The sequence below is a fragment of the Acanthopagrus latus genome, chromosome 14 (assembly GCF_904848185.1).
Source record: "Acanthopagrus latus isolate v.2019 chromosome 14, fAcaLat1.1, whole genome shotgun sequence".
Classification (NCBI taxonomy): domain Eukaryota; kingdom Metazoa; phylum Chordata; class Actinopteri; order Spariformes; family Sparidae; genus Acanthopagrus; species Acanthopagrus latus.
Genome location: NC_051052.1, coordinates 13996640 through 14023599, shown reverse-complemented (window position 1 = coordinate 14023599; position 26960 = coordinate 13996640). Strand labels below are relative to the sequence as shown.

The following is a 26960-nucleotide window of genomic DNA, read 5'->3' as shown; positions in this document are numbered from 1 at the left end:
GTGAATCATTATCTCTATCTATCTATCTATCTATCTATCTATCTATCTATCTATCTATCTATCTATCTATCTATCTATCTATCTATCTATCTATCTCTCTCTCTATCTATCTATAATTGTTATTGTTTTGAAAGCGGTGCAGCTTCTCTACAGTCTCTGTACACCTGTCATCATCAGCCGAGGAGAAATTAGAAATGCTTCCTCTGTTCGCCATCTGGAATTCAGAGTTTCTAATTATGTGCTGGGTCATTTAGCTCCGAGGGCAGAGTGTTAACACAGGAGAGGATTGTGTATGCACAAACAGGCACAAATTGTATCTACACTGAGTTTTTTTTTTTTTGTCCAGCTCTCTCCTCCTCCTGGCGTCAGGTTCTCTCTCTCGAGGAGTTGGCCAGGCTTTCGCCGATCCGCTCCGTTAAATAGCCTTTCCCGGACATATGTATTCAGATCTCACTCGCTCCCACTCTTTCTTCACACGTCTACATCTCTAATCCCACCTTTTATTTAATTCATACAGCTCTGATGGTGCTCCATTTTAATGCGTGGTGAGAAGTCGGCCTGATTCCGCCGCGAGCCACTCCGATGTCTAATCAATGCTTTCACTACGCGGCGACGAGTAAAGTGAATTAAGGATACGTCCAACCTGGTAGTCAAGATGGAAAAGTCATGCATACAAAAAGAGGAATCTACTCAGAAATCTGTCATTAACCGGCCCACATCCTCTCCTCCTTTTTTCTCTTTCTCTTTCTCCTGAAGGTTTGGTTCCAGCTCCCTTGTGTGATGGCAGTGTCCTTGACACACTCTCTCCTCCTATAATGGACTCATTGTCATTCCATCCACACTCAAGGTGGAAACTTTTATCAAGTGGTCTCTCTCTCTCTCTCTCTCTCATTCTCAACCTTTTCCCCTGCTCCCCTGTCTCTTTCGGGTTGCTCTCTCTCTCTTGGTTTTGCACTCCATTTCCATCACTCGCCGCTCTGTCGTTTCTCGCCGGTGCACGCCCCAAAAACTTCTGACTGCCCCCCTCCCTCGCTTTAAGCTACTTTTTCTCCTCTGTCTATCTCGCCTTCGTCCTGCTGAGCTGGTGCAGAGATCGCCTGCCGCACGGCGAGCACACTCTTGTGCAAGACGCGCCTGCAGTCGGGGAATGTTTGAGTGTGAGTGTTTGAGCTCTTTCGTCCGCGTGATCAAGCAATATCCAAGTTTTAGCCCAAAGCAAACAGCCCTGTTTAAGATGCAAAGGATACAGCGGCGCAGGTATTAGAGGGAGGATATGAACTGGTGGAACTAATAAGCCCCAAGCTTGATTGCCCCCCCCAACCCATCTCTCTCCCTCTCTCTCTCTCTCTCTCTCTCCCTCCACTTCCTCTTGCCCTCCCTCTTCCCTCATAGCCAATTTATTAAAAGTCAGCTTATCTCTCAAGGTGTTTGATCGGGGGGGAATGAGAAGAGGGGATTGCAAATAGACTGAAAAAACACCTTGAAACCTGTCATTTCTTCTGAAAAATACCTCCAGAGAGTCACAGAACCTCGTAATCAAACCGGGAGCTCTCATCAAACAGTCACCACGGACATGAACAGTCCTCACGTCCCCCTCGTAAGATATGTATTAAAAAAACTGCTGAGTGTTTCAAATACAATCTGAACAAACAGATAAATGCTACAGCCAGTCTCTCTCTGACACTCCCAGCTGCCTTTCAGACTGGCACTATCGAAGCGGACATGTTTCAAAAACTAATTGTACGGAGGACGTTAAATATAGTCTGACAAAGTGGTCTTTTTTTGTTAGAAGTGGCAGGAGCTAAGTGAAAGGCTTGAGAACAGTTTCTTGATGATGGTGCTGTTCATGTATAAAGTCAGTCAGTATCGGGTAGAAATACGACAGTCCAATACAGACAAAATGTTTGGAAATTCAGAGTTCCAGTCTCAACGCATACCTCGGATTATCCACTGTAATGTTTTTAATAATAACTTTAATCATTTCCGCTCTTAATTCTTGCAGTTTTCTTTCCTGACACGAACTTGAATCACGGCTGTTTCAGTTGTCAAACAGTACGCCTTGTTTTTCTGCTCACGAATCTGAATATTCAACAAGTCCTTTCAAATGAAACGACAAAAACAAGCCTACATTGTTCGTCCGTGCCCTCCGCCCACCATTTGTGCCTTTCAAAATCTGTTACAAGAAAAACATGAGAGAATTTGATTCATGGTGATGGTGAAGCTGTGGTTTTGTGATGTTCAGGCACTAACAGGCCGTCCTCATCGGAAAATGACTACATAGTTCGACTGTGAAAGCAGCTTATCATGACCCATATTCACATTTCTTGTTAGACGGTGACTTCTAGTGGGTTTAGTAGTAAATATTACGGCAGCAAAAGAGGAAGTCAGGAGAAGTTTCCTCATTCTAACTTACTAACATGGCTAAGTTACATCACGTATGTAACGTAACTGAAGTTATGTAGGTACATTCATAACTGAAGTAACAGAAGCCAAACCACCATGTTTTCCCAACCTTAACAAGCAAATCATGTAGCCTAAACCTGACAAAATTGCTAACATGTGCCAAATGTTATTTACAGCTGTTGTTGCTAGGTCAGCAAGGGTCATGCTGTTTCAGCAACGGTGACGCATGTATGTCAAACAATCTCCATTTCACCAATTCATTCTGGCCACGTCAAACAACGCTCTGACGTTTCAGCCTGGTGGCCTTCATGATATTTAAACTCAGTCATTTAAGTGTGCAAAGGTGTGACAAGGTGTGTGGTTTGGGCAAAAATAACAACCTTGGCGAGGTTCGAAAAAACGTATTAGTTTGGGTTATAATGACCAGATTCCTTTCATCATCATGGTTACAACAATACAGAAATGGGACCTGTTTTGGGAATGATTACCTGACATTGTTCTGCTCCTGTCGTAATTATCACAGTATTTAGTAATGACTTTGGGCTTTGTAATGACTTAGTAATTTAATAATGACATAGCTAAATAACGTATCAAGTTGCATGTGATTCTTTTGCAGTGCAAGAACAGACTGTTATCTTTTCCATGTTGTTGACATTTGTTTGCAGACACAGAAGATGACAGCTGTTTACTTAATTACAGATTTTGCCTTTTCACCTCATATCAACTGACAATGCACAAAAGACACATTCAAAATTGATGCGTACAGTTTTGTGGGCTGAAAAGCTGAAAAGGCTATAAAACACTGGAAATGATAATGTGACAGTGGCATACAATAATTCTGATACGTTTTCTCTCTGCTCTTCAGGAGATTTCCTTAACAGATGTGTTATTTATCCTTTATCTGAGCCCCTTGAGATACTAGATCTCTTCTTCCAGGGAGTACTCAGTGTAAGCAGTTTTACGGAGAAACAGATGTGTCAACGTTATCTAATCTAAAATGTACTTTTTATTGCAATTTCTGTATAATCCATCTCCCTGCTTGCCTTTGACAATGGGCCATCCTCAAATTCACTTGAAATCACAACTCTTTCTTTGGCGTTTAACTTTTTTTTCTCTTTAATTTTCTCTATTTTGTACACTTCCTCTGGTGATTATGCCCTCTGAATCTTCCATCCAGTGATTGCATGGCTCGTTCCCGCTCCCCTTTTGTTTCCCCGTGTCACGCTCCAGCATTGAGTCGAAGTTAATCGGCTTTATTGTGCACTTTTTATTGGGCTGCAGAGCTTGGCGGCAAGCAAAAAAAAAAAAGATAATGTGTGTTTATGAGCTCCAATCTTCTAAATTTGTATGAAGTGGCTTAAGTGGGGCAATATCTTAACTAAATCTTGTAGCGCGTTTGCACCCAAGGGGACGCTGTGTACTTTGGAAAGCAAGGAAAGCTTCTACAGGAACAGTGGAGATTGGAGGGGGGGAGGGTGAAAAAAACAAAAACAAAAAAAAAACCCCTGCTTGAATTGAAATGTTAACAAATTTTTCATTCCAGTTCCCAAGGTGCTGGTTCACACAGTGCTGAAGGAACTTTTAATTACATTCACGACTCGCAGCAGAATGACTAATGAGAATTTTAGGCTTTGTGGATCGTTGCCATTATATTTTTGCATTCACCGCTCATGTATTTCCAACTAATTGTACCCCGCTACTCCATCAGCGGTCGAGCTGTATGCGAGCGAGTACACTACATCTATTAGAATATGTGGGCTCTTTAGGCGCTTTAAGGTAAGCTCTGGGTGAAAAGCTCACAGAGCATATGGCAAATTTCCCCACTTAAAGATTCTTTCCAAGTATGCTGATGGCTGCAGGAGTTGTGCGGTTAGAAAACACTTCTTAAAGTCGAAGTGTTAAAAAACCTTAAGTCGGGCCCCCACGCAAGGTTGAGCATCGCATTTAAAGTTTAAAACAGAATGTATAATACAATAATTTAAAATAGGAAGTAGTTGCACCGCAGCTTTCACTTTTCTGCTGCATGACTGAGTGAGTTTGACAAACATCTTAAGCATTCGGGGTTTCTCCCAACAAGTCAACACAACAGATTCCGTCTTGCGCTGGCCTCCCCGGTGCACCGTTGTCGCCATGCCAACGCCTTTTCTTCCTATCTCTCGCTGCCATGTTACCACCTTGCACCTGTCTAGAGCGAGTCTTGGAAAGGTCTTATTTGGTTCTGACTTTGTCACTCTTCACTAGGCACACCAGGGGGGGTGGGGGGCAGACTGAATTCACAATGACTGAAAAGCTGCAACGAGCAAACACAAACAAGCTTTTTTGAGACAGACGTGTTTTTCTTCTGCTGACAATTTGTGAAGCCACAGAGGAAAATGCAATGGGAGTTGGGTAGTGGCATGAATACAAGACGCACTCGCATCAGGTTTTTCACTTGGGCGTCTTGGCATGAAAGATGCACTTTGAGATCGGCACGTCGTACCTGACACGAATGTCAAATCAATTTGAACATCAAGTTTTTGTATAAAGAATGGGAATCTATTGGGCACAAACCACCTTCACTTAGCAGGTACTGTCAAATCATAGCTTTGCTAGCAGAGACATTATGAGAAGAGACTGTATAACATATGTAAGCCAGACCTTACCTTACCAATAATCTATTACTTCTATATATCACTGATCACAGCTGGACCAGGAAACAACACTTGCTTGACAATTTCAAGCACTTTGGTACAGCTGCAGACGAACTTCTAACTGAAGAGGAGGATATTGTTACCACATCTGTTCAAGTGCTCTGGTGGGATGAGCTGATGGTGTCACATTACGGTAAAAGATGTTGGTGTTTAACTGGTGATTCCATACAAGTAGTTTTTGACCTGGTGACTATTAAAAGTGATTCATGGCTCCCTCTCCATTTATTTAGACAGGAGCTGAGTCTTGTTAGCCTGAAATAACCGGGGACGTTGCCAAGATGGCTGCCAAGTGGTGGGACGCTGACGTCAGGCACACAACTCGTCTGTCTAGGTTTTGATTTTTCTACATTTTTAAGCATTGTGAGTTACTTCCAAGGGAAAGGGGCAAATCCCTCAACCACAGCCAAGGTAATTGGAGAAAACGTTAGCATTATGTATATTGGCTAGTAATTATCCTAAAAGCCTTCTCTTTCTTTCGTTTAACATTAAAAGTTTAAATGTTTAGCATGAAAATACAAACAAGTAGGTTATATGTTAGCTAACAATGCTATTTATCTAGCTACATGTATTTAATTCAACTAAAGAAGATGCTAACTTTTGGTGTGGGACATGTAGCTTTAGCCCTGTAGCCATCTTATTTCAGAGGGCTCTGTTGCTGTGTGTTGAGCTGGAAGCCAGTCATAAGCATAGGTTAGTGGAGGCCATTTCTAAACTAATGTTAGCGACTGCTGCTTTTTGTTAGCAGAGTCGAGAGAGCCACCGAAACAAGGTTTTCGGAAACATGAATCATATCACATGTTTTAGACTGAAAGACAAATAAAAAGTTGACAACTAGAACAGAGAAGCTCGACTTTGTCTAGACCTACCTATTTCTGAAAGCAAGGACCAGTTGTTTTCTCAAAAACTACAAAGCACCTTTAAGTGATCACTCCTTTTGTCATTGTAAAGTGCATTGTGCTGTAACTGTATCACTAACTGTCTCATCTCCGCTGGGCTTTTTCTTCATTTCCTCTCACAGATCAATCTTCACACACTTCTCTCCCTTCCTCCCTGTTCTGATTTGTCTTACTGAGAAGAAAGAGAGCACCTCAGATCTGGCTTGGGGTTTGGGCTTCATTCTATTTGTTCTTTCAACACAATGGGGACCAGTGAGGAAAAGTGCTTTTCTTTGCTTTTTGAGTCCAGAGGGGCCCATCAAACTTCAGGTACACTTACAGGAGTTACAGACTGTTTCATAAATCTCACTGTGCTTACACTGTCCTTTCCAATAAAACCACTGTCCTTTCTCTTACAATTCAAATAGTAATCATCATAATATAAACTTATTTTAAAGAGAAAGAAAAAGGAGTTAGTCATTTCAATCCTCTAAAAACCTACCTATGAACAGAACAGAAAACAAGACATTTTTCAGATCATTCATTGTCTGTTTCACTGCAGTTAATCATTTCAATGCACAAAAGAATAAAAATTCAGCGGCTACTCACACATTGAAGAGGTTGAGGCCGATGCGGTAGAGGCGTTTTCGCATGACGTCAGTGGACAGCGTGGGTGACTTACAGCTGGCGGGGTTCTCACAGTGGTAGCGTGGCAGGCTGAGGATCATGGCCTGCAGCGCTTCCTTGGACGAGGCTTCAGATGTGGAACGTGCCTCTGTCGACGTACTGCTGCTGCTCATCTGCTCTGAGCTGTTGTCCGCTGTCTCCGAGCCTGACCTCTTGACCTCCAGCGGCTCCACCATGGACGCGCTCCCCATCACTACAGCCTCCTGTGATGGAGGCGCGTAAGGGGGTTCTGTGGGTGGTGGTACCACCATCACAACCTCCTCTGGGCTTTGAGGGGCTGCCATTTTATCCAGAGGGGTTAGGGGAGGTTGATCATCCTCCCCTAGCTCTTCTTCACTCGGGGGAGGAGCAGGGAATTCAACATCCTGCTCGCCTCCTTCTATATCTGATTCAGGGGGCGGTGGGGGTTCTTGAGGGGGCGGTGGGGGATCTATAGGTTCAGCTGGGACCTCTGCGGGAGGAGGAGGTGGATCTTGTGAGGTGATGGAGGGAATAAATGCTGGAGTGGAGTTTGTGGTTGTGGAAGTAGACGCCACAGTGGTGTAGGCCCCTTCTTGGGCACAGCTTCCGATCTTGACAGAGGTGGATGATTCCAAGACTGACGACGAAACTCGGAAGTTCTGGCTGTCGATCTGCACTGTCACGTCCCGGAACGCCATCATTAACTTGCTTGCGCTTCTCGACAAATCACTTGGGTCCAGCGGGCCTTGAGGAGTCGTTGACTCTCCCACACCACTTACTTCTCCCACACCACCTCCGACTCCCGCTGCTGCTGCTGCACTGAAGGAGTCGGCGCTGAACTGATAGCCGCCACCTTCTTGCAGCGAACACATGGTCTTCAGGCTCCAGTTGCTGAGTGCATCATCTATGGACTTTGCCAGCGACTGGACCTGTTCAGTGAATGAGTCTTCCAGGTCGGTCAGGCTGCTACCAACCGTGGCAGGCAGAGACGGTGAGCGCACCAATGGGATGCCTGCCAAGTTGCAGCCTTCTGCCAGGGCCCGTTCAGCGGAGAAACCTTCCGTGTTTTGCACACGGACCTTGCGCAGGGAGATTCGTCGAGGGAGACGACTCTCGAGTAGTGAGTTGCGGATCTTCTCGAAGTTCTTGCTGAGCTGGTACTGGCGGAAGGCGGTCTGGATCTTGCAGGCGGCACGGCGGGAGATGAGGTGTCCACCGTATTTGAGCTCTAGCATTTCGATCTAGAAAGAGAAGAAAGGACACAGAGGGAAAAAGATTGATTGCCAGAAATTCAAGAAAGAGATATCATCAAATTCGGACACACTGCAATCACAGGTAACTGTCAGGACTCAATCATATTTGACAGCTGAGCGTTTCTTTCAAATTGCAGAACAAACACGGATACACAAAGATAAGTTATAGGACAAACTCCAATAATCCCCTGGTAGCATGCATGTCATGCCACTACCAGTTTCCCCCATTTTAAATGTTATCTTGCTTGCTGCGGCGGTGCATGGAAGATGAATATGGTATATGAGTTGAAAAGCAGCTCAACATTAATAGAGGAATGGGATAATTGTGCTGGGGGAAAAAAAATAACTCAAATCCCTGAGGATGAAAAGGGTTGTAAAGTCCAATTTTTGGAAGAAGCAGGCAAAATTCACACATTAAAGTGCTCCACATTCAAATTATCACACCCTCAGATAGTTCAGTGGTTCTATTTTGCAGGCTGGCTTTGTGATGTGTGTACTGAAACCATATACAGCTCGGCCAAAGCCACAGTTTAAACGAGAGAGCACAGCAAAGGCTGACTCATGGCATTTGGACAAACCGTTCATTTCCTCGGCAAATAGAACTCATAATCTCTGCGAATTCCATAGAGAGGCCCTCCACGCAACTTTAAATTGTCTGAAACTGAACAAGCCATTAATCTTGCCTGTGAAAAATTGCTCAAATACTGTGGGAAATAGATAGAGATGTAATATAGCCATCCTCATCTGGCAGCAGCTCAAACACTAGCTGAGACCTCTTTGAGTTTCCCAGAACAATCAGGGTGTGGGTATCTTTGGAAGTGCCCAGAAAGAGCTCTTATCTTCTCGAGTCACTCTGAAATCCTTTTCATTCACAGTAAATCAATGAATATAATTCCGTTTCTGTCCTAACTTTATCAAGGGCAAGAGCGGAGGAGGAGGATTCAGTTTTGAAACAAGAGCAGTGTCACATTTCACAAACATGAATAAATGTACATGTTCTATATATAATTCACAGACCGTGCACATTAAAAATAGTGTGGTGTTCAATTCTCGGAAATAGAAATCCTTGCTGTTCCCTCCTCAGTGTTTTGTTGTGTCAGGGTTACGTGTGCCTTCCCTGTCATTTCAAACGCAAGTGAATGATGGCCACAGAGGCCAGGAGGGATCAAAATGTGACTTTTAGCCGCTAATCTCCTCTCGCTTTAGTCCTGGACAAAGTCACCCAGCCACCTTGTATGGTCTCCTGATAGGCCGTAATGCCTCGAGGGTTTGCAATTTGTGATAAGTGGTTGGTTCAACAAGATGCAGCCTCTGCCGTTGTCACTGGGGGATTGGAATCACATACAAAGCTCTTTAGAAAAGTGGAATGACACTGAAAATCCATCTTATCTACTCCATTTACATTTCACTGCAGAGCCTCTGTGAGCAAAGCGAGACGTACGGAGAATATTAAGGTGGCTGCTGAATAGGACACTGGTTTGGAGCTCTACTGTATCTGCGGATGGCGACTACTCTTGCAGGCTGGTCGAACTCAGCCTGAATACTCATCACTCTTTAATCTGGGCTGTTCTGTGACTGCAGTGTGATGACAAGGTTAGCCTTATCGCCACGGCTGCGCTCCTAAATGGACTTTGCTTAGGTTCAGACGCAGTGGTAATATGATTGACCTCATTACTCGGAAAGGTGTCCCTCATCAAAACAAATTCGGCAGAGAGTTCCACTGCAGAGGTGCCCTTGAGTGTGAGAAAGGGCCGTCAGCGAGGCTGTGTTTGATTAAATGTGGCAGTCGAGCTTGTTTGTTTTGCCTTCTGCGTAAGCCGGGTCGGGGATGATGAATAAAGCATTTGGGTCACGTTGTTTTCTTTATCAGAGTGTGTATCTGATACACTTTTGCCATTCAGATGGAATTACAGCCACCAGGCCGAGCTGGGACATGATTACTGAGGAAAGGGATCATGGAGAAGAGGAACAGAGTAAGAAAAACGAGACAGGATTTGATGCCAGTCTAGCCAGTGTGCAGACGCGAGACGTGCTGTTATACTGTAGTTAAACCCCTCTATTTGTAACATAATGTATGCTGACATTATCAAGTGGACCTAGTCAGACGTGGCGAGTTTATCAGTGAGAGAGGGTACACAACTTCCATGCATAAAGAAAACAGATTGCAGACAAGTTTCAGTTGTATCTCTGTCTGTCGCATTTGTTAGCAGTGGTGCACAGATGGTGTGCAGACATGTGGGGGATGCTAGTGGCTTGTAACGGCTCAATGTAACTGTCCATAGCGATCATGTTCTAATTTCAGGCCTTTTAAATATTAATGCCAAGCAGGAAAATACACCAAAAGATTTTTCGGGGGGCTACCTGGTGAATGTAAATCCAATATTCGCTTTTTGCTCCATGTTTGGTCTCCACCTCCTCCTGAGGGAGTGATCTGGCTCTTAAGCTGCTAAATCTTGGAAAGCCCCGGTATCGGAAATCTTGGACCTCCCAACAATATAACAGGCTCCATAATTCCACCTACAAATCTGTGCCAATATTCATCACATTCTTTACATGGTTGATGCTTAAACACTTACTGAAATCAACAACTAACAAACAAGGTGTTAGAGAGAAAGAATCCGCTGATAGAATAGGAACCAAAACTATACATTATCCCAGTCCTTCTTGTGCAAAGTAGATGTGACTTTAAGATTTTTACTGTTAAAGAGGCTCTTTGCAACATCTGTGTTGATCAATTTACGTTAGCACAATCCATATATAAACTGACGTTAGCTACTGTTGCTTCCTGTTAGCGGAGCACAGAGACTGAAATTGAAATGAGGCACGCCATCTGGACTGTTGAGGAAAGTCCTTCACAAAGAAACCCACAGTCCTGCAGCATTAAACAGCTTTGCGACTGAAAAGGTCTTATTTTTCTCACCTTGTTAACATATTCTCAGATTAATGCAAATTGCTCCAAATTGTTATGTAGAGAGCCTTTGATCAAACCAGAAACTGCTTTTGTTTGTCGTGTAATTGATGTCAGTTGAGATGCAAGAAAGGTCTCTCACTGTTTAAATCAGAGGTGATCACGGTGTGAAGTCATTGTCACTGTAAATCAGCCGGCCGGCTCATGTGGAATGGACTATTATGTAAATGTAGAGTACGTACAGCATTAATGTTTGGCATCGAGGCTCTGACGTCAGCAATGATGCGTACCCTCCCAGGAGGAGAGCCAAACTCAGAGCCTACAGGTGGATACTGGGGTGGAGGTGGTGAAACGCTGACAGCAGCAGCAGCAGCGGCAGCACGCAGCGGTTGTAGCTTCCAGCTGAAGGCTTAAATACACCACTGTGATTAAAACGGTGCATTGGCTACGTGTTGCGAATGACGTTTCAGTGTAGCCGCCTGAACTGGCTCGAGGTATTTCAGGGGTGATTATCGTGTAAGATATTTATGGCGACAATAATCGGAGCATGAAAACTTCATACGGGTACATCCTTAGTTGGGACTCGACAACTGCACAGAGAGCTTAACACGCGTAAAAAAACAGGAGGACCTAGTACAGCTAAAAGATAGATGAGCGGAGCACTGAAGAAACAAGAAAACAAGTGGCTCCAGCTATTGAGGAGGAGGTAAGATATAGAAAGAGCTGCTGGAGTGGCACTGCTGAAAATCTCCCCCCATTAGCCGACTGTCAGTTCTGCCTCTGATCACTTCACTAAGCGCTGATGGAGAGAGATTATGGCGGTTGGGAGAACGGTGATGGCATTGCTCTGTTCCAACAGGGTCTCTAAATCGATTTTGACGGGTGGATCAGCACCATGCTGACCTCGTGTTCCCATTTGAATGAGATGGAAAAAGGTGGAAAACGAATCAGCACAAATAGGCACGACAATGCAAGATGTGGTTCGATGTGTACGTAGAACTGGCAGGATAATACAGAGAGGAAACAGTGGATTCTTCCATAAAGGACGGATGAAAGTTAGGAAATAGGACATGTACATGAGAGACAAGTAAATACACCATTATCCGTATGTGTTTAACCAACTAAATCAGCTGTATTCATGTCTGTCTTCGCAAGGGGGACTACCAGAATTTGTAACTTAAAGCCTGAAATCGATGTGGGTTGATCAAAGTTTCTATATTTGTCGTCTGAAATCTATTTAAGGAACAGCGTCAGAAGTGAGCTTCAGGTCAATATTTTTCATCACAAGAGGAAGACAACAAGTCACAGACGTAAGATAAGTACTTGCTCAACCCTAATGCCGACTTAGTGTTAAGTTGAACCTTTTAAAACTGGTTGAATTATCTAAAAATATCACAAAGCTGAAACCAGAGTTGTTTTTCTTCACTCTTGCAGAGGGATGTAGGACAGCAACAAAATGTATGCGATATGCTCATCTTTAAAAATGTGACTTTAACTAAAGCCCTTTGTTATTATAACTACAACACTTAACTTTATAAATCACTCTAGCTGTGAATTTATCCCTATCGGAGGAGTCTCCTGTTCAGAGGAAAACACTGATATGCATGAGAACAAAAGCAGATTATCAGATCTCACATGCTGCAGAAATAAGGGGCAAAAATGCAAAACCGTGATTATTAGCTTTCATGCTCATGCACACTGTCTTACAGCACAGAAACATCTGCATGATTAATGAGATGATTATATAACAGCAAAACTGGGACACAACTAATGCTGACTGCGTTACAAAACGAGGATGACAATAAAAGACTTGATGTCATCAGAAGATGGTGATCCGTTAAGCTGATTCATCCTTGACCAAAGTCAGTTACTGAAAAAAGGGCAGCGGTTCCCAATTTTGAGTCATTCTCAATTTCCAATGATCCTGTGTTGAACAGTTGTACATACTGTATGTGCTTTTCCAGGGCCCTATGTTCCCAAGATGTATATGACACATAATGATCACATGACAAGGGGCTCTTGTGTTCCCAGCAGTGTAGTCAAAAATGTTGTTGTTTTGATGCATAATGATTCAGAATATTTGAAAGGTTTGATGAGAAGCACTGTGCCGCTGCCACAGGCTTTGGTTGGAGTGTAAACAGCAGGAGTGTTGTTGTTTCAAATGAAACGGGGGACGGCAAAAGGACACAAACATGCCCCATATGCAAGTGTCGCTACACACTAGTGCTAACGAAAGGTGCTAACGACACCCAAATTTGGCACTTGAAGGACCAACTGTAAAGAATTTGGTTATGGTCAGAAGTAAGTTCACTTAAATGCTGTTTTACACATGAATCTTTTATTGGAAATCTAAAATGTTATGGTAGAAAATGTGTAGGTGTCATACCAAAGATTCCAGTCCATATTAGGAGGTAATCAACTTATTAACTTAGGTTTAACTAGCCTAAGTGAACAGGGAGCACACGCTGAACGTCTCAGTACAGCAGTCATGTTGTTTTAAAAACGGTGATATAGGTCGTTTGGGAGGAACCAGCAATTGACATGAAATGACCAAACAAAATGGTACGATTACACAAAATGACACGATTACAAAGGTTACAAATGATCTTTGTTACTAGGGAACTAGAACTCTGTGAATATGCTCTTGGAAACTTGGAGTCATAAAAAAGTCAAATAAGACTTTATCGACTCCTCTCAGTCAAACAAAAACCTAGAATCTCATTAGAGTGGCAAAAAACTATGAGGTGATACATTTTCACTGTTCTCAGCACCGACCTATTGAATAACTGTCATCACATTTGCTTATCCATGCCTTTTTGCATCAGCAGTTTTAAGAGCCACTGAACATATTGAACTTCTTGATGTGAATCAGAAAAAGAAGGTCTCAACTGTTACCCCGGCCCTTGTTTGAATGCAAGCCATCAAATGAAACTTTTCATCGCTGAATGTTTAATTTTATGGATATGCCTTGAAGTGCCTTTTCATGGGCACCACATCTACTCCAGCAGAAATTAGCAGCAATTACTGAGCAGGAGGAGTCGTTTAAAGTCAAGTCTCATCACCGATCACTTCAGCAAAGACTGAAGACCTGCATTACTTACTTTTACAAGACCTCTCCATTTGATGAGCAAATATATAGTCAATTCGTTAGAGCTATATCAACGGGGGGGAGTGTGGCGTTCCTAAGACTTTGGATTAGAGAATTGTTAAAATAACATTGGGACCTTGAGACTAAACTGTGTGATACTGACATTGGGTTTGTGTACTGCTCTCCTCATGGCCCACTCATGTTGCAGTCTACCAATGAAGTAAAAAACAGGGGAAAAAAAGTTAATTCAGGCACCTTACGATGATGGGAGCAGCAGGATATGTCCAATCAGTGATATCAGTGAAGGATATGTTACTAAATGTCTACCTACCAAAAAGGGAATTATATTGATAAATGGTAGTATGAATTATGAAAATGGGTTTATGATTTTCTCAAGATGCATAATGGTCAATTAATATATTGGAAACTGGCTCTGACAATTCATTTTTCAAATGAAGTTAAGGACTTTCATTTATTTTAAAGCTGTAGGTTGGTTGGTTGGTTGTGGATGGATGGATGGATGGATGGATGGATGAGTTGGTTGGTCGTTTGGTTGGTTAGTCAGTTTGTTGGTTGGATGGATGGCATAAGAAAGGATTACACAAAAATTACTGAATGGATTTCCACAAAGCGCTGTCGTCTTGCTTCTGTAAAACACAAATTGTTTACTTACATGAATGAATGTGTGTGTGTAAATATATAAAAAACCTACAAAATATTGCCAATGATACAAGATGAAATGCTAATTTAGCAGCTTTTTACAATAAAGCGTAATTAAAATGTCAAAAATCAGCTTTAAAAACTTGAACTAGAGGATGGACGCTCAACTTAAAGCAGGTTAGCTCTCAAATAATTCGTCATGAGGTTTTCCCAGAGCAATAAAGGTATCACCCCGATCCAATTACCCTGACATTGATCTGGAGAAGCATCAAGCCCCTGCAGCCGCTACTGCATGGACAGAAGATCAATCTAACTGATCACGTATCTCCAGCATTGTTGACAGAGAGACAGATAGTGGAAGAGGAGTGAGATTTAAAGAGTGAGACTACAGATGTGAGATAGACACAGGTTAGAAATTGAAGTTAAAAGAGGCCTTAATCTGAAATATGGAAGTGATGAGTGAGGACATTAAGTCAAAACGGAGTGAAAATGGAGCCGACAGAGAGTGAAATAATGCTCAAACTCAAATAGATTTGGCCAATCGCTCGGAAAATGGATTTTAGTAAACACCCACCATAATGCTCCAGTAGCTTATCTTGTAGTTTTTCATTTTCTCTTCTTGTTCACAGAATTCAAACAAATATTGACACAAGACAAATGACTCTGACGGTGTCACCTCTGAACAGATTTTCTTCACAGACTACGGACGATGCACTGAGACTGAGAAACACTTAACACCAGGGAGACTTTTACAACCGATTGTTCTTGGTTATTGATTAAGTGTGGTCAAGTGTGACGCACAACACTTACAGGGACAGTAATGGAAGTCAAGACTTAAGGGAGGGAACTCAGCAAGCTTTTGTGCCTCATAAGAAACCAATTGACCTTTATACGTTGCAAAAGCATGCATGATTTGTACTTGTTATATTAAGGTATGCAATGAATGAATATTTTCCTAAATCTACCAATGACTTGTTTTGTCCAATTAGCAGTCCATAAGGTTAGAAAAAAGAAAAAAATGCAGCAAATCCACAATCTGGATCTCTCATTGATCTGGATCTAATGATTCTGGATTTAATGATTAAAAAAATTAATACCATCGATGCCAGATGCTATAAGAAGTACTTGTTGTTTTATGTGTGTTTGTGGAGTCAGTATAAAGTGAACTTGTGCAATATATAACGCTAGCTGTAGCTGCTGTTAGCTAGCTAGCTCAGTTGGCCAAGCTGAGCAATGAGGTAGAGGTAGAGATGTGGACAGGGCGGCCTTAGGCTAGCTAGTTAGCATGCTAACTGTAGTAAACATCTCTGCAACGTAATACATATTGTAGATGTCATAACATGAAACTGGTGGCACAATTGAAAAGCTGCAATCAGGAAAAGTAAGATATCCAGAATTGAAGTCCCTTGCATGGATCAAGCTCCAAAACCACTAGATCCTACATTTCCCACAAAGCAACTTTCATTAGACCCTGTTATCTTCCCAAACGCTCTCTTCTTTCAAACCCTACACCTCCAGCTAGTAATGCAAACTGTATTCTAAGTGTCAATCCTAGGTGGAGATAACCCCAATGACATCCTTGTTACATCATTAGGGTTATTTCTTCAAACCTCAGAAAGCTCCCTTTCAGGGCCAAAGAGGAAATCATCTCCTTGTGACGAGTAAACCTGACTTTATGTGTAAAATCGGTGGAGTTCCCCTTTAAACTGCAGCTGCAGAAAACCAATCAGGAGTCCCACACGTTAGACACAAACTGTGCTGCCTTACCTGGTCGACGATCCATGGACCGGAGGATGGTGTTTGGATGAATGACAATGAAAAACAGATGGCGAATGTGTGATGGCTCTTGAAATGGAGATGATTATGTAATGACTTCCAAGCCCCTGATGAACAGCGTGATAAAGAGCACAGACATGAGAACATGGAAACGCATGTTTAAAATACAGTCACAGTTCAGAGACATATCAGTTTCGGGCAAAATTGGTTTAGCTCGCTGTAAAAAGATGAGAACAGATAACAGTCGCATGCTTCTCCTCAGAGGAAACGGGGGGCTTTTCATCATCGAGAGCATCTCGTAAAGCAGCAGAGAAGAAGACAAATTAATTCATGCAATACAAATTCAACTTGTTTGCACATTTTCTTTATTTTACCCTGATGTGTGTGCGTGAGTGTGTGCATCCTTGCCAATAAAAGATTAATTTCCACACGAGTCGCTCTGCTTGCGTCGGATTACAGCACAACAGTGAAATACTTGCGGATAAAATTAAAAGAAAAGCACTCTTAGAAAACAACTTTTTACAGTCCAGATTCGGTGACAGACAAAACCACGTGACGATGCGGGTGAAATGACGACATGGCGATGACAATGACGGTTCAATGACGATGAAGAAAAGGAAGCTCATCATTAGTTGACACAGTTTCGGAAAAGTCCAGAAGCGCCGTTAGGGATCAATACGACGGACAAACAGGAAATAAAAAAAAATCTCTTTAGAGGAAAAAAAAGAAAAGAAAAGTCCTCCTCCGCAGACGGAACAGCACAAACATGTCAGACCACAAGACGTACAGTACACACAAGCCTCCCCCTCCCCCGACCCCAACACAACCCTACCTGCTTATTTTTGAGGTCAAGCGAGAGCTCATAGTCGGAGGTGGTGGAGTGCGAGCCGGCCCCGTTGCTTCGCACCCTCAAGGGCGAGGCCGTGTGGTGCAGGCTGGCTCTCCTCCCCGCCCCACCTCCTTTTGCTCCTCCCCCTTCCTCCTCCTCCTCTTCTTCCTGCGCTGCCTCGGCCTCACGCCGCTCGGCCCGCTGCGCCTCCTCTCCTCCTCCCTCTTGCTTTCCCTTTGCCTCGACGACTTCTTCCAGCTTTTCCTTCTCTTGCTCCACGACTGTCTGCTCCTCTCTGCAAGGCGAAGGGGGTTTAGGGGCGTCCGCTGCTGGTTCCTCAATCGGAGCCTCGACTTGGGGCTGAGGCTCGGGCATGGGCACGGGCACGGGCTCGGGCGCGAGTACGTGTTCGGGTTTGGGTTCAGGTTGAGGCTCGGGCTGAGGCTCGGGCTGAGGCTCGGGCTGAGGCTCGGGCTCCGGTGCAGACTGGGGTTTCGGATCAGGCTCGGGCTGAGGTTTGGTTTCAGGTGTCTGTGGTCGGGGCTCCGACTGTGGTTGTGGCGGCTGAGTCTGTGGCTGAGCCTCTTGCTGCTGTTGCTGGGGCTGTGGTTGTGGTTGTGGTTGTGGTTGTGACTCGACCTCACTCTGCAGCTCCCCCTCTCCTCCCTTCCCTTCCTCCCCCAAAGACGAGGAGTCTGGAGGAAGGTCATCGCTGCAGAAAGGAGGAGAAAACGCAGAGTGAGGTTGCTGCTGCATCCGTGGTGAGCTCTGACCTCTTCTCCAGGCTGCCTGGGTTAGTGGTAAGAAGTTGACCCTTTTTCTTTTCTTTTCCTTTCTTTTTTTTTGTATGATCTCACTCAATCAGCTACCAGTTCATCATCTGTCTACCTGCACTGTTCTGTCTGCTCCTCTTGTCTGTCTACACACTGACAGACAATGAAAAGAAGTGGAAAAAAAAAAAAAAAAAAACGTACAGCACAGAACAGCTGACAAAAAGCACAGTGTGTACAAGAGTGAAGAAAAGATCAAAAAACGGTTATTTATTTCAGAAATCTTCAGAGGAGAAAAAAGGTGGAAAAACAAGAACGCTGACAGCCAGTAGTGACACGCACCCAACGCGTTCACACACACACACACACACACACACACAGACATGGGGGACAGTCATGCAGCTAATGTCTCTACGCCTCGCAGACCATACTGTATGTGTGCTCGTATACGTGAATGTATGAGTGTTAGTGTGGGAGGTGGCTTTCGATGGTGTAATAACAACAACAGGTGCAACGTGAAAGACACGGGGGAAGTGGGAATCTGGGTTTCGGTTTCATATACCTCTTCTTTCTCTCTTTTATTTTGTAGTTTTAGGCCAAAATAAAACTCTTTCTATTCTTTCTATTTTTGTCATTTTTGAGACATTTGAGTCCCGCTCAGGTGTAGGCTGGTATTATCTCAACAAAACAAGCCTTTAATCACATCAGCCGGCAGCTTTAGAACAAGTTAGAGTGGCTCCGACATTACACTTTTAGGGCAAATGTGTCCGTCAAGTGACGTTCACTAAAAGTGCTTGGTGCTTTAAAGGTCCATTTCGTAAGATGGATAATTGTTAACTCTCAGTCCCAACCTGTTGGCCCAAACCAACTAACCCAAAGCACCAGTTTTGGATAACCCGGGAAATCCACAGCATTTGTCGAGTAGGGAAAGAGACTCAACAGTCAACTATCTGAACATGTTAGGTCAGATTCAAACTAACCCTTTAAAACAAAGTTTACACTCTGAAACAAATGAACTAACCCAGCCAGAAGAACCAGCAAATCTCAGTGTTCTTTGAGGTTAAATGTCTGCTTTTATCAATGGAGTCTGGTGGCTCTGACCAGAGCAATCTAACAGCTGTTTAAGGTAAAACAAAAAAGGAGCTTACTCTTTAATGATAAGCTTCAAACTTTGTAGGAATCCTTTACAAAATGTTGTCAGACACTAACAATCTGCGCCTAACGGTGGCAAAATCAAGCACGTTCTGTTGGGTATACTTTGATGGGTGCATTTGCCGCAATGGATTACACTGCAGCCACTGCAGCATGTTTCACTGTTTTTGTACATATTCGTCATTTACACACCAGAATATGAAAAAATTGGACAGATATAAATAGAATCACTGCCTCTGTGTACCAGTCAAGTCTCTGTCCCTGAGCTATCTGAGCTGAGTAATGGCCAGAACATTGTTCTCATGACATTAAGAGGTCACACTGATGTACCATTTTATCCTTGAAGACATTTGAGTAAAGATTTGCTGTACGTATCAAACAAACTGTTGAATGATTGTTGAACCACAATGTGATTTGTGACCTTTGACCTTCGACCACCAAAATCTAATCAGTCCATCTTTGAGTTCTAGTGGACGTTAGAGACAAATTTGAAGAAATTCCTTGAAGGCGTTCTTGAGATAATCTCCCTCACAAGAAAACCTGAAAACATAATCCAGCCGTGCGAAGGCATAAGATTACTCTCCACGGTTTCACTGTCATTGTTACAATTCATCCTAGCGGCGACTGTTTGTAGTAAAGCTCATGAATCAACACCACCAAAGTCAAACTCAGGGGGAATGTCGTGGTAAGTATCAGCTGATTTCCTTGAAAGATCCTTCTGATCCTGAGTAGGAGCGAGGTTTACACTCTAGCTGACAGAGGTTGTACTAAGTGTTAGGCATGATATTACCCAGAGAGAGACTTTACTTTTTGCTCTTACAGTATACATTGAGAAGTCTGGAGTCAGTGAGCATGAAATCAGGACAGTCAGGCTGCCATATGCAGAGCGCTGCAGATGAAAATCGGCACGATTCCCTCCCGGGGGGGGGGAGGCGGCTTCAGAGAGACAACAAACTTTTGGTCTCAACTGCAGAAATCCGTGCGTTTGGAGAAGTTGCAGTGATTCGGGGAAAGGAGAGAAAAATGTTACCTCGACATACCTCCAAAAATGTATGCTGGTATTTCTGCCTAAACTTTGCAATCCCTCATAAAAGCGTGCTTCAGTCCAAGACCAGAGCACACTTCTATGTGCGAGCAAAGATTCGAACAGATTTGTGCTCGGCAGAAAGAAAGAAAAAGAAATCCCGTCTGCTTCCTCTTCCTGCTCAGAAGGCTCGCTTCTCATTTTCCTCACACATGGCGGCACATAAGCTCGAGCAGAAAGTATCTTTGGCGGGGATATAGCTGGGTGTGCAGCTTCAAAAATAGAGCTCGTATGAGTAATGAATAATGAATAGAGAAATAAAGTCTGCTGCTCCGTCGCTCAGCTGCAGGTGAGCTCTTTTTTATTTTTTCACTCTTTTGTGCGAAAAATAGACCTGCCTGGAAAAACACAAGACGTCTTTTAGGAGGTGAGTGTCGCCCGCCGTCTCTGCTTGCAATGAATCTAAATGTAGTCCTCTCCCATTTGCATTTTTTCACAGGAGCGCTTGTTCTGCTGAGAGATAATCTGACGACCAATAGGCTTTGTGCAGCCGCATTTGGGCCTAAACTCCGATAAGGGAGCCGAAAAAGTTACACAAACTGTGGATAAAGTGCTTCCAAGTGGGATTATTTAGGAAGGGACACCGTGAGTGTGATAGCATAATATATCCATGTGTGTATGTTTATGTAAAGCATAAGAGTTATTGTAAACAACCTCAGCAGCTCTGGTCTGTCACTCACACTCCCTCTCCACATATCATCCCCACTCCTTTCATCCGTTCCTGTCATCCTCTCCGTCCGACCGTCTCTTCCTGACACTCCCGTCCTCCACCAGGTAAGGAGATTGAGCGGTTCCAGGTGTCAGCGGGACTGACGAGGCGGAGACAAGGCTCTGGATGCTGCCTCTCTCTCTCTCCGACTCTCATCTTTCCAAGCGTCAGAATCCAAGACGGATGAGCGTGGCGGCCTCCGCGCGCTCCATCCAGAATGTAATTACAGTGTCCGCTGACGTCTCCTGCCCCCTCTGCCATGATCGCTAACAGGATGGTGCTGTAGCCTGACACGACATGAGCTCAGGTACGGCCTGTTGGTGCGTGTTGTGCAGAGAGTTTACCACCCAGGCAACAGCTCACAATACCAGACTGGCAAAGTATCTTTCTGCTAGAGTAACGTTAATCAACGACTCTCAATTAAAGGGCAGCACAATTGATTTACAGCTCTGAAGTTCAGAGAGAAAGCTGGCATGTATAAACCTGCCCTTTGGTCAAAGAAGGAAGAAATGTTTAGCTTGTATTTTGTGGCCTAAAGGGCTAATATGTACAAAAAGGTTCTGGAACAAGCTGCGATGGCGCCCTTCCAAATGTATCCACTAATTTTGCCTTTTGTGTTTAAAAAGTAATAGCTGTTTTATTGCTCAGTTCAAAGCCACCAGACTCCACAGAGAAAAACAGTAATTTTACCTCGCAGACTACCGCTGCCTCAATCAATCAACACTTTTTGTATGTGTCTGTCATTTCGACCCAAAAATGTGTAAATGTAGGGTCCAGGTTTAAAATATTGTAATCAACCTTTATTTATAATACAGTTTGTCCAAGGACTAAATGGGCAGATGGCTGTGCTTCTATTGTTTTGCCTTGTATATGAAAATGTATTCAACAACCAGGGCGAGTGGTTCCATTGGGGGGGAGTAAAATTATGATAAACCCGAGTCCCAGTGCTGACTACAGCCACCGAGCATCTGTTGCACCATCTGTAAAGGTGATGACATCCGACAGGAAGACCACCGCGGTTATGCAGGAGGTTCCACTGATTATGTCTTCAGCGTGAACCTTGTCGCTGTGGGATGCTTCGACTTTCATTAACCTTGATCGCAGCGCTTTTGCTGCATCATCAACATCGTGGAGGTGTGCAGCGGCAGCAGCAGTGATGAGATATCGGCCTGTGCGACCAGGGGGGGTTCAAAGGGTCTGTCCTCTGGTGGACTGCAGCCAGAGAGTTGCTGAAGAGGGCATTATGGGAGGAAGGCCGCATCAGCAGAAGTCAAATGAGATCCCGGAAGAAGCTCCGTGCTCGCTCGAAAAAAGCAGTCTTCTTCGGATTCTATAGAGAAATATTTGCAGCAACAACAACTTCTTTCACTTTCTGTCTTATTTCCTGCCTCTCGAATTCTTTTTCTCTCCCGAAAACCAGGCAGGAATCAGTCTCCTTGTCACTTATACTGAATTGCTCTTCCTCTCCCGCTTCCCCTATATCTGTTTCTCATACTGCTCATAGAGAATTAATCAGTTCATCAGGCAGAACACAAGGGCAGACTGGAGAGCAGAAGCTGCTGCATAAATAAGCGTATTTCTTTCTTCCGACGCATGCGGAGGGTAATGTATGTGGGTAGATTTGCTGAATACATCACTCGGGTGTATTTGAAATTCATCACAGTCTCTGCAAGGGGGAAAAACATGACTGAGTGCCACGTGGACTGAAGAGCATTCAGACTGTCAACATGTTATAATGCTGTATTGTTTTAAAGGAGTAAAACTTTGAGGAAAAATGCAAAAGACACTGAAAAAGAAAATCACTATTTCTGCAAATTCGCTCCAATCTCACATTGAAGCTGCAAGAAATATAGAGACACAGCGAAGACCGGCTGCCCTGACACTGTCACAAGTTCAGCTCTGCACCGTTTCTCTCCAGACTGGAAATCGTCTTCATTCCAGTTCATTTAAGAAGCTCTCACCATGATAAAGAAATGCACAATGTAGCTTCAAATTAGCATTAAGGAGACTACAGCTCTCACTAATCACGGGGTCAAGTTGAGTCATTTCTCTCTGGCCACGATAAATACTACATAACATGATTTCCTCCCTCTCTTCATTAATCTCTGACCCGGCTCTTGTTAACCTCCCCGTGAATATGTATTTGCGGCAGTTAAGGATGCGACACTCCATTGACTTTCACATATTTTGTGTCATATAATATAATAAGCTGGTGTGAGTGGTCAGGGCTACAGTGGGAGACCCTGAGTGTGTGTGTGTGTGGGGGAGGTGGGGGAAAGTGAACGGTTGACTGGGAGATGTGGTGTGGCGGAGGGCTGCGTTGGGAATGAGGAGATGAGGCAGAGTGTGACAGCATGAGTGACAGTCTGATCACACCAAATGATATAAATGTGCAAAAAATCTTGACTTGAGACGTGGGGAGGGTCTAAGGAAAGACAGCTGCATTGTGGGAAATGTAGGATCCGCGAGTCAGGATAGAGTCAGGAGACTCTGCTGCATCAATTTTGACCATTTATATATATATAAAAAATACTCTCAGCACGTCTGTAGAAAACATTTCTGATGAATAGGAGGGAGTATTAATTAAAGCAACATCATGTAGAAATTGGCATCTTGTGTGATTTGGTGGCCCCCAACATTTCTGAGTGCAACACTATTTTTTAATCTTTAAATGGTTTGGAATTAAACATTTTAAAACACTCCTTGGGGATAATGGCCTTGCGAGTGTCTCTGTGTGACTGTCCTTTGAATTTGAGCCTGCTAATGTCAGCTTGCTAACAAGCTAATTGTGCTGAGCTGATGTTTTACAGATGTTTACCATGTACATGTAATTCACCAAATACATTTAGAAGCAACATTATGTAACTTTCTGGTGAAATAAAGTTGATTGTTGACCATCTTTCCATCCGTCCATCGATTCATTACTGTAACCACTTATCATTTGCTGGGTTGCGGGGCGCTGGAGTCAATCCAATCTAACAAGTGGCGTGGTACGCCGGCCTCGTGCCCAAATCATCCAATACCAATCAAAATCAAATACCAAATGGGGTCTTTGGACCCGAACCATTGACCATAAAGCTTTGCTATTTGTCAATCTGGGAATGAAACTCAACCATCAACTGTCTTTCCCCAGAACTACTGTATATTACAATTTGGTCTGATGGGAAACGAAAAGAAAAGGAATCAAATGTTGTTGCAATTAATCCTGAGAGGGGCGTGAATGTGTCATCCCAGAGCTGTTCAGTAAGCCCACGGTATGCTACAAGAGGACCAAAACCTTACAGAGGATAAAAGACTACCATCTAAATTAAAAAGTACTATATCTCTCTGGAATCCAACACATCCTTCTGGGCCTGGTTTCATCACCGGATGAAAAGCCATACATCTTGTCTTCGAGTGTCGACTGTTTGCCGTGATCAAGGTCAAACACACAGCAGCTACCCACATACATCTGCAGCACCGTCGCTCCCGTAAGAACCACCATCAGCCTCTTGTTTCCAAGCAGACAATGAAGTGCCGGAACGGACTGAGAAAACCATTTCACATATGCTTTCTGCATATTGTGTAATCTCCTGAGGACTTGCAGCACATTCTTGGCCACGTTTACCGCAGCTTTAGTGTGGAATGGTGAACAAATATAGCCATGACATGTTTAAATCATGTGGATGAGTCACATGGCCAACAGCAGTTTTGCTTTTTTTCTCCTTCCCCCAAAGACGGAAAGTGAAGGCTGGTGCACTTGTGTATGACTTAGAGTATTCTGGGGAAGGTCATTTTGAGTATTGATCAGGAAAATGGTCAAAAATATAGCACGCAGTCTGGAAAAATGGTTAAATAAGGATTCAAAAAAAGGCCTGGAAGGAGTCTGTTACAATAGCAAACTATGGCTATCTCTGCTCGGAGACTGTAACCTTGAGTGGACATGCAGTGATGCATGGGACGTGGCGCCCTCTCTCTGCTTTCTGCTCACCCCATGTGATCAATCCTGGAGTGATGGATTGGTTATGGAGATGCCAATCAATACTGCGCTCAGAGACAGCGCCGCTATTTAGCAAGAAGTAGGCACAGAGTAGAGAAGGAAACCTGGCGTAAAAGCAAGGCAGTTTGTAAATTCTGTATTTTTATATGTAATCCATACGTTCATTCTGAGCATGAGGGGGGAGCCGACTGAGATCAATGCCGACGAGTTTATGTCTCTGAAAAAGCAGAGAGTCAGCCCTCGGCTCTGCTTAAATCCCATGCAGGAATTCAGTTCTCTTTATGGAGGGTCAGATATCGAGATCACAGGCTGAGCAGGTAGAGAGCGAGCATACAAAACAAGAAGCGGCACACTCGAGACTCTGGCCTCCCGCTGTGAAAGAGTAGGCTTTTTATTTATCGTGTTGAATTTTAAGGGCGAGCGAGAATAGTCACCCTCGAGGATTTATGAGCAAACTGCTTGAACGTAGCAGCACGCAAGTCTGTAGACACAGACCAGTACCACCACAGGCGTTCCCATGCAATGTCAATGAAACATCTTTTCCAGCAACAACAGAGTACAGGGTATGAAAAAAAACAAAAAAAAAAACAGGTTGGGCTCGTGAAATATGCAAGACAGGATTTCAAATTGAATCTCTTCAAAAGCCGATGCCCGGGGATGTGGATAAAATGGAAGGAGAGATATAAAGAGAGGGAGAGGCAGTGAGCGGCAGTGGAAATTGCATTGTAGATTTATGGTTGACATACTGCAAATACACAGATATATACAGAGCGAAGTACTCACAGGCAGGACTGCCAGGATGGGAACTGACGGATAGTCAGTGTCACAGAATGTTATTTAAAAACCTGGCTGTGTATCTGCCTATCTGTGTAAATAAATGTGTTTCTATGTGACTACACTATCCCATACAATGTTTTCTTTCAAATTGAGGAGGTATTCTTTGCAGTAGGACAAGTAACAATAATTCCCAGGTCAAGTCTTTTTACACCAAATTCAGTGTCATATATAATATGCAGATACAAAGTGGGGTTTTAATATGGTTCTTGCGATTCTTAAAGTCAAATTTAATGCTTTTTAAGACATCAATAAATACACTTTAATACCTCAAATTTAACCAGAATATATAGTGACTCCTTTTCAATATTTAAGCTATTAAAAAGATGATCCACCATGGATTACAACATGGATTGTTGACCCTAACAAAAAAACAAAATCAACCTTTTTGACCAGAACTCATTTATGAATTAACAACTTAACCTGCTAATGTGACACAACACAATGCAATATTGTGTAACATAAAGTAAAGGGATATGTAACGACGCGTTATCTAACATAACCGAACTGAACATCAGCATAATGTAATGTAAAGTTGTGTGACATTAACATGAGTTAAAATAACATATAGCACAAAGCAACGTAGCACCAAGTAACACAGTTACGTAACAAATGTAACAGAAACATAACGTGACGTCTCCGAGTCACTCATTGTCGATAACTACAAATACACCCCATTTGATTTTTTTTTTACAGTAGGCTAGTGTGCATGACAGTTTTTACCACCAACCTTAAATACACCATCTGCATATTTAATACCTACAGCAAATGCACCTTTTTGACCTTGAAGGATGAAGGAACCCTGTATAAGCTTTACGCTAACATTCCCTTTACTTGCATGTTAACATGGCAATATTTGCTAATTATCATTAAACACTAACTACAACTGAGGATGGTGGGAGTCGGAGTAACTTTGTGGGAATTAGGTCATCAACCAAACAACAACATGGCAAGAACCAAAAAATCAGGGGCTCACCAAAGTACTATAAATCATCTTGAACAGACAATATTTTTTCATGGCAATATACCCAGGAGTTATTGAGACGTTTCACTCATAACCACAAACATCTGCCTCATGTTGGCACCACAGGAAAAATGAGGGGAAGACCAAAATCATGGGGATGAAATTGGATCTCAATCCATCCAAACCCCGCCGAGACATTCTCAGTCTGACAGACACTCCCAGCCAGCAAGCCTCCGTTTGTTGTTTGCTGGACTCCACGCTCGTCGTCATGTCCAAAGGCTGGAGTCCAAGCGAAGTCACGACTCACTGCTGTCAAAGTCCTTTTTGATGTTGTTTAG

At 43.4% G+C, this 26960-nt stretch overlaps 1 protein-coding gene and 1 long non-coding RNA gene across 3 annotated transcripts in view; one reads left to right on the top strand and one right to left on the bottom strand.

Annotated features, from left to right (window-relative positions):
* Window positions 1-26960, bottom strand: part of iqsec3a (IQ motif and Sec7 domain ArfGEF 3a) — a 104358-nt gene that overhangs the window by 35505 nt on the left and 41893 nt on the right. For both annotated transcript variants that reach the window (XM_037122223.1, XM_037122224.1), the window contains exons 3-4: window positions 17134-17842; window positions 6578-7857 (exon numbers count right to left, since the gene is read on the bottom strand). In XM_037122223.1, coding sequence (XP_036978118.1) covers window positions 6578-7857; window positions 17134-17842 — 1989 coding nt within the window. The remainder of the gene's footprint in view (window positions 1-6577; window positions 7858-17133; window positions 17843-26960) is intronic.
* Window positions 4692-5852, top strand: LOC119032732. The gene is made up of 3 exons (XR_005079021.1): window positions 4692-4969; window positions 5087-5226; window positions 5324-5852. It is a non-coding gene; the product is annotated as an uncharacterized LOC119032732 (long non-coding RNA).